General features: G+C 38.5%; 1 protein-coding gene across 1 annotated transcript; it reads left to right on the top strand.

Annotated features, from left to right (window-relative positions):
• Nucleotides 1-4,832: 4,832 nt before the first annotated feature.
• Nucleotides 4,833-5,762, top strand: Or4x5 (olfactory receptor family 4 subfamily X member 5). Its single transcript, NM_001000922.1, has one exon. The coding sequence runs from the start codon at nucleotides 4,833-4,835 to the stop codon at nucleotides 5,760-5,762; it is 930 nt and encodes a 309-aa protein (NP_001000922.1).
• Nucleotides 5,763-7,408: the final 1,646 nt, after the last annotated feature.

Here is a 7,408-nt window from a genome sequence, read left to right as displayed (position 1 = left end):
CATAGGTTTAAGTAGAATAATTGTATTATACTCCTCTGTCTCTTTCCTAATGAGATAGTAATTAAGAGCTGTAGTTGGTACACAGAGAGGTATTAGCATTGAGAACATGTGCTCCCTTTGGGTGGAGCAGATTCTGAGTCTGTTGCATTTACTGGGCTCTTCCAAAGAAGGAAAAACACTAGGGTGAGGCCTTTCACACACTGGCACATTCCTCCTCTCTCTTCATTTTTCTCTTTCTCTCTCCTTTATTCTCTAATGAAATCTCATGTATCCAAGTGTAGTGCCATATACACTGGGGATGAGCTTAAACTTCTGATCTTCATGCTACCACCTTCAAGTGCTGGGATTATAGGTATGTGCCACAAGAACAAGTCTTATGTGATCCTGGAGCTTTCTGCATATTAGTAAGCCCTCTACCAACTGAGAAGCACACCAAGTCTCTACATTGTCCAATTTCATTGTTGGTATCTCTGCTTCACGTGCTTCCACAAACAAAGAGCCTTTCTCAGATTGCTCTCTATCAGCTTATGGGATGGCTTTAGGTAAGTTTTTGTTAGAGTGATGCCTGTCTGGCTAAATCACAGGGTGAGATTCAGCTTGCAGTTTGTCTCAGAGATGATTGTATAGTCAGTCATTTTTATGTAAGCTTCTGGTAACATGGCTAGCTGAGACTAATTTGTACTGTTAGCTTTTCAAACTAACTGTTATGTATCTTTTGTGTGAAATATTCTTTTAAGCAATTCAAGGGAAATGGCTAAGACTTTCTTATTCCTGACATTCTCTGCATGACATAAAGGTATTAAGTTCATCTGATCCTGAATTGAGATAAGCCTATGCAGAAATCTGAATTTTTTGTCTGGTGGCAATGTAGTGGTTGTGTTCGTATAGCATGTATGAGGCATTATCTATCTATCTATCTATCTATCTATCTATCTATCTATCTATCTATCTATCATCTATCTATCTATCTATCTATCTATCTATCTATCTATCTATCATCTATCTTTATCTGTCTATGTATCTATGTATCTATGTATCTATGTATCTATCTATGTATCTATCTATCATCTACATTTATCTATCTATTTATCTATCTATCATCTATCTTTCTTTATCTATCTATCTATCTCTCTATCTATCATCTCTCTCTCTATCATCTATCTATCATCTCTCTATCTATCATCTATCTTTCTTTCTCTATCTATTATCTATCTATCTATCTATCATCTATCTATCATCTATCTATCTATCTATGTATCTATCTATCATCTATCTTTCTTTCTCTATCATCTATCTATCTATCTATCTATCTATCTATCTATATCTATCTATCTATCTATCATCTATCTATCTATCATCTATCTTTCTTTCTCTATCTATCATCTATCTATCTATCTATCTATCATCTATCTATCTATCTATCTATCTATCTATCTATCTATCTATCATCTATCTTTATCTATGTATGTATCTATCTATCATCTATCTTTCTTTCTCTATCTATCATCTATCTCTATCTATCTATGTATGTATGTATCTATGTATGTATGTATCTATGTATGTATCTATGTGTATGTATGTATGTATGTATGTATGTATGTATGTATGTATCTATCTATCTATCTATCTATCCACTTTACATCCTGATCACAGCCCCCTTCTGAGTCCACTCCTCTACCCTATAACCCCTTCTTTTCTTTTCAGAGAAGGGAAGCCCCTTCCCTCCATTGGTATGAACCTGCCCTGGCACACCAAATCACAGTAGGACTAAGTGTGTGCTCTCCCTCTGAGGCCAGACAAAGCAGCCCAGCTCAGGGAAAGGGATCCAAAGTCAAGCAACAGGGACATACATAGCCCCCACTCCAATTGTTAGGGGACCTACTTTAAGCCCAAAATGCGTATCTGCTACATATGTGTAAGGGACCTATGTCTAACCCAAGCATAATCTTTGTTGGGAGTTCAAGCTCTGTGAGCCTCCATGGAGGCCTCAGTACTACAGAAAGAAAAAGAAATAAACCCAAATTTTCTGAAGAGTAATCTTGAACCAAGATCTCCAAGTTTTAGATTCATAAACACTAACATACATTACATATTTCTTTGACTACTCTGTTTGCAGATATCAGTGATGAAATAAAACTTTTTTCTTGGAGTGACTATGAAAATAAACTCATTTTCAGACTATAAAAGATCTGGAAAATAAGATTAAGAATCAAAGCAATTAAATATTTCCAAGGTAAGTTCAGCCACTAAGCCTCTCCTGGGGATGTTCTTTGAGTTATCTTCAAACAGATTATGTACTCTGAGACTCTGTTCAGATTCCGGAGCTTCTTCCTTGTTGCCTTGGCTTCCTAAAATATTTAGTAATAGAGGACTCAAGGATCACACCAAGGTGCTTACTAACATCTACTGTGCTCAAATCTATGTAGAGAGCTATAGAGGACATAATACATACTCTAAGTGCTTTCAAAAGCTTACAGTTTTGCTGGTGAGACCTGATGGATCCATTCAAACACATAAGTTTTAGCTAACTCTTGGTGGCTAAGTGCTGATGATAAGTTCTGTGGTTACAAACACAAATCCTACAAACGTGATTTTTTTTCCTGGCAACAAGCTTATCTGACTCCAGAAATATGTTTTCTTTACTACCTACTCACCACTAAGCTATGGAAACAAGCTGTCTTAGTAGGCATTATCTCTGACAAGTGGCCCACTTGGATCACCGTCATTGTTAATTTTCTTACTGTTATTATTTAAAAATTTCCTTTTCTCTTGGATTTGCTCCCCATCCCCCCACCCTGAAATGGTTCCCATCACTCTTTCTGGTCTGCCTCCAGAATGCAGCCAGATTTGGGTCAGCACCAGAGGAGGAAGTGGGTGAATTACATACTCTTAAATAGTAGGTGTGATACCTCATTTTCATCCAAGTTCTATGTCATCCACCATGATATTAATTTTTCCAGAATTTCCCTCAATAGGATGAGAAACCCAAGAACATCCTTCCAAAACAGTAGCTTATGATTTTGAGTAAAACAAAGTGAAGGAAGAAGCTCATGTGTCTGATTAATCTAACCTTTCTGCAATTTATCTTTGGAGAAAAACTAGGAGAGAGGTAACAATGAACCAGGGCAGCAGAGCCAATGTCATCTTTTTTTTTTTTTCGTGTCAAGCTAGGAGAGGAAAAGAGGGAGAGAGAGAGAGAGAGAGAGAGAGAGAGAGAGAGAGAGAGAGAGAGAGAGAGAGAGAGAAAGAGAAAGAGAGAGAAAGAGGAAGAGCGGAAGAGCCAATGTCATCTTTATAACTATACAGTACATGAAGTTCTTAGACAGGAAATGCCACACAGGATGTCATAAAGTAGGTGTTGGTTCATTTAGTTGATCTGAAATGTTTTCAAGGAAATTGTTTATTGGATCAGTTCAATTTAAGCTTCTTTGTGTGTCTCCAAAGTTTTATTAACTTCAAATCCTAGAAATATTCAGGTTGTTTACTGTCTGGAAAGAATGTGCACTTATCTTTAAGAGTCTTTTATTTTGTCTTTATTAATTAAGAATTTAGAATTAAAATTATGTAGACTTCATTATGTCATCATTGTTGTCTGTGTCTAACTTCTGTGATGATCCCATCATGGAATTCTTTCAAACATTTTTTTTCTATTTCCTGTTAGAAGTTGTTGGTTACTTTATTGTGTTCTACTTCAAATCCATTTAGCTTTCAGCTTTTTAAGACGACTGCATTGCTCAGACACCTTACATATTAATAATTTTAAATTAAAGCCAACCTAAGGCAACCTAACCTAATGCAAACAAAAGCAGGGCGGAGAAGATGGGTTAGTTGGTTAAATGCTTGCCATGCACGAATGAAGATGGAATTTGTTCCTCAGCAACCATGTTACAGACAAGATGCGATGGTGCTGAGGAGGCAGAGATAGGTGGCTATCTCAGATTTGTTGGCCAGCCAGCCTAAGAGAATTTACAAGCCCCATGACCCAATGAGAGACACTGTGTCAAAAAAAAAATATGGGTGGCGCTTCTGAGTTCCCTCTTATTTCCACATATAGCACATGTACCCATCAAGTCTGTGAATGGGTTGGTGGGATACTCTTGCACCAGAATCTTAGGATTAGATTCCTGAAGGTGGTGCTGACTAAACTCCTAAGTATTTGAACCCACTTTCACAGATGCCAGGAACTGTGTGATAATGTATATAAAACATACACAATCATGCTCCAGTACTGTATACTTTGACTTTTATTATGTTCAAGTTCAGGAGCCTGGCAAGTTTTACCAACTGTAGAATAATTAGAGTTGAGAAATTCTATCACTCATTGTAGAGCATTGATCTTATCCCAGTAGAGAGATGTTAAGTCATTATGAGTAGGAGATTCAGGCAGACTTTTTGAAGAATGCAAACAACAGTCCAAGTTTGAAAATAATGACCTTAGCTATTGGCTGAAACGAAGTCTCATGTTTCTGATCTCCAAAATAATCACTAATTTCCATATGGACTGCATTATGCATAATTTCTTTCTATTTGTGAGGGTAGAGTACAGGAACTTCTATGCTTTTGTACCACTACTTGTAGCCTGAGATCAATATCAATGAGTAGATAATGGCTATTTTAGTCACTTGTGTCATGGAGTCCTTGATACAAGGCATGGGGGGAGAGAGAGAGAGAGAGGGAGAGAGAGAGAGAGAGACAATCTCAGAGAGAGACAGAGACACATATATAGAAAAAATGAATAAGCTACAAAGCCCAAGGAAGATGCCTTTCATTTCAGAAGGAGTTCTGATTTTGCTTTCTTTGATTATAGGCTTCTAGAAATTGCTCTTAAAAGAATGGCAGCTGCAAGCAATGTTACAGAAATAATTTTCTTGGGATTATCCCAGAGCCAGCATGTGCAGAAGGTCATTTTTGTGATGTTTCTCCTGATGTACACAGCCATTGTGTTGGGCAATGGCCTTATTGTGGTGACTGTCATGGCCAGCAAAGGGCTCTCTTCCCCCATGTATTTCTTCCTCAGCTACTTGTCATTGGTAGAAGTTTGCTACTGTTCTGTCACAGCCCCTAAACTCATCTTCGACTCTTTGCTCAAGAGGAAAGTAATTTCCCTCCAGGGTTGCATCACACAAATATTTTTCCTTCATTTCTTTGGTGGCACTGAAATCTTCCTTCTGACAGTGATGGCCTATGACCGCTATGTGGCCATCTGCAAGCCCTTGCACTATGTCACTATCATGAACCGAAGAGTATGTGGCCTCCTGGTTGGAGCAGCATGGAGTGGGGGTTTGCTGCATTCTGCTGGACAAACTTTCCTCATTTTCCAGCTGCCGTTTTGTGGTCCCAACGTCATTGACCACTACTTCTGCGATGTCCACCCAGTGTTGAAGCTGGCTTGCTCAGACACCTTCCTGATTAGCCTGCTAGTCATCATCAATGGTGGTTCCATCTCAGTGATCAGCTTTGCAGTGCTGTTAGTTTCTTATGTGGTCATTCTGCATTCTCTGAGGAGCCATACAGCAGAAGGACGGTATAGGGCACTATCTACTTGTGCCTCTCACCTGGCTGTGGTGGGTCTGTTTTTTATACCCTGCTCTTTTGTCTACATGAGACCCTGTGTTACTCTCCCTGTGGACAAGGTTGTGGCTGTGTTTTATACAGTTGTCACACCTCTCTTGAACCCCATTATTTACTCTTTCAGAAACACTGAGGTAAAAAATGCCATGAGAAGACTTGTGGGGAGGAAGGTGACTTGGGAAGAGAAATAGAAAATTTAGGCAAAAGACAGACAGTATAGATTGGAGGTTGGGGATACCTCAGGTCCCATTCAGGCTCTACCTTTTAGACTTTTTGAAATTTCCATTTCTGCATCTTTATGGGACTAGAAAAAGAGCAAACATATCTAGAATGAGCTATCTAGATATATAGAGTGAAGATCTCTAGAGAGAGAGATGGCCTAGAGCTACAGTGGCCTTGTGGCATATTGGTAAATATGGAGAAAGCAAACTTCTTCAGAACTCCAAGACAGTCTGGGAAGGTTGAGGAGGGAGATAAAGAAGTGGTGGCAGTGTTCATTGCTCGGAACTTTGTTGGTGTTGCATTAATATACACTGATTAAATGAATGAATGAATAAATGCCAGTTATGGAAGATGAAACAATTATAGCAATTTATAGATATTACATATATTACAGAAATACTATCTTGAAAGCACTTTCTTATCTTGGAACCAAGAATTTCCATTCCAGTGCTTCAACTGGAAGTTATGTAGTAATATAATATAAACAGAATTCAAATCCCTGAGAAAATAACAAAATTGTGTTACATGAAAAAACATATGTAAGAACAAACAAATACTATAGGTTGTAAGTATCTGTGAATAATTGACTATAAATAAATTGTATTAAATTCAACTATGTAAGTGATACCAAGAATGAGCTCTATCTTATGGAGTGGGTCTTAAGTTCAAGAAGAATGTGGTTGTTTATATTTATGCTACAATTGAGCCAATCAGCAAACTTTTAAGGCTAGTTGCTAGTGTAGGTTTCAGGTATCACAGCTGAGTAAGACTATTACTCTTCCTGCCATCCCTGCCACTCCCAGTTAGGGTGTACCTTTTAGCACTGTAAAAGTTAACTTGCAGGGATAAAGCTTTTATGTCTGGACAAATTCTCCACAGTACATGACACAGTATTTGGAGTCTTCAGTAATAGAGTTTTACCATCTAGTCTGGAAGATAACTAATGCAATGAAAATGAATTTTAATGACTAGGGTGGTGCCAATTAGACCTTGCTAAGCAGCAAATTAAAAAAAAGGATCTCCATACACAGTTATTGGCCCTTTATTTAAATAGTAGTGGTATCTGTGAGAGGCATTGCTACCTCTTTATAGTGTGACTTCTTTTAAACTTTAAGGAATAAATATGTATGACAAAAATCCCATGGGGGAGAAAGATGGACTCTCAGAAGTTCAGACAATCCTGAAAGTTCAGGGGAGACCACCACTTCTGTTCACATTCCTGGCTCAACAGGAACCTGCCTAGAACCCTCAAGACACAGGAACCTAGGAGCAGTCAGGGACAGGATCCTTCTGGTCTCCGCCTGAGCCCAGAGCTGAAAACCAGTTGCTAGGAGCTCTGACATGCCTGAGAGAAGAGGTAAGACCACCACTTCTGCTCAAAGATACTCACATGGAGCCCTCCAGGACACGGGAACCCAGGAGCAGTCTGGGACAGGATCATTCCAGTTTTTTTTTTTTTTTTGAGTATTAAATTATTTTCTTTTTTTTTTCTTTCTTTTTTTTTATTAACTTGAGTATTTCTTATATACATTTCGAGTGTTATTCCCTTTCCCGGTTTCCGGGCAAACATCCCCCTCCCCCCTCCCCTTCATTATGGGTGTACCCTCCCAACCCT

Source organism: Rattus norvegicus, chromosome 3 (genome assembly GCF_021556685.1).
Source record: "Rattus norvegicus strain SHRSP/BbbUtx chromosome 3, alternate assembly SHRSP_T2T, whole genome shotgun sequence".
In the NCBI taxonomy this organism is placed as follows: Eukaryota; Metazoa; Chordata; class Mammalia; order Rodentia; family Muridae; genus Rattus; species Rattus norvegicus.
Note: the sequence above shows the minus strand (reverse complement) of the source record. Positions and strands in the feature narration are given on the sequence as shown.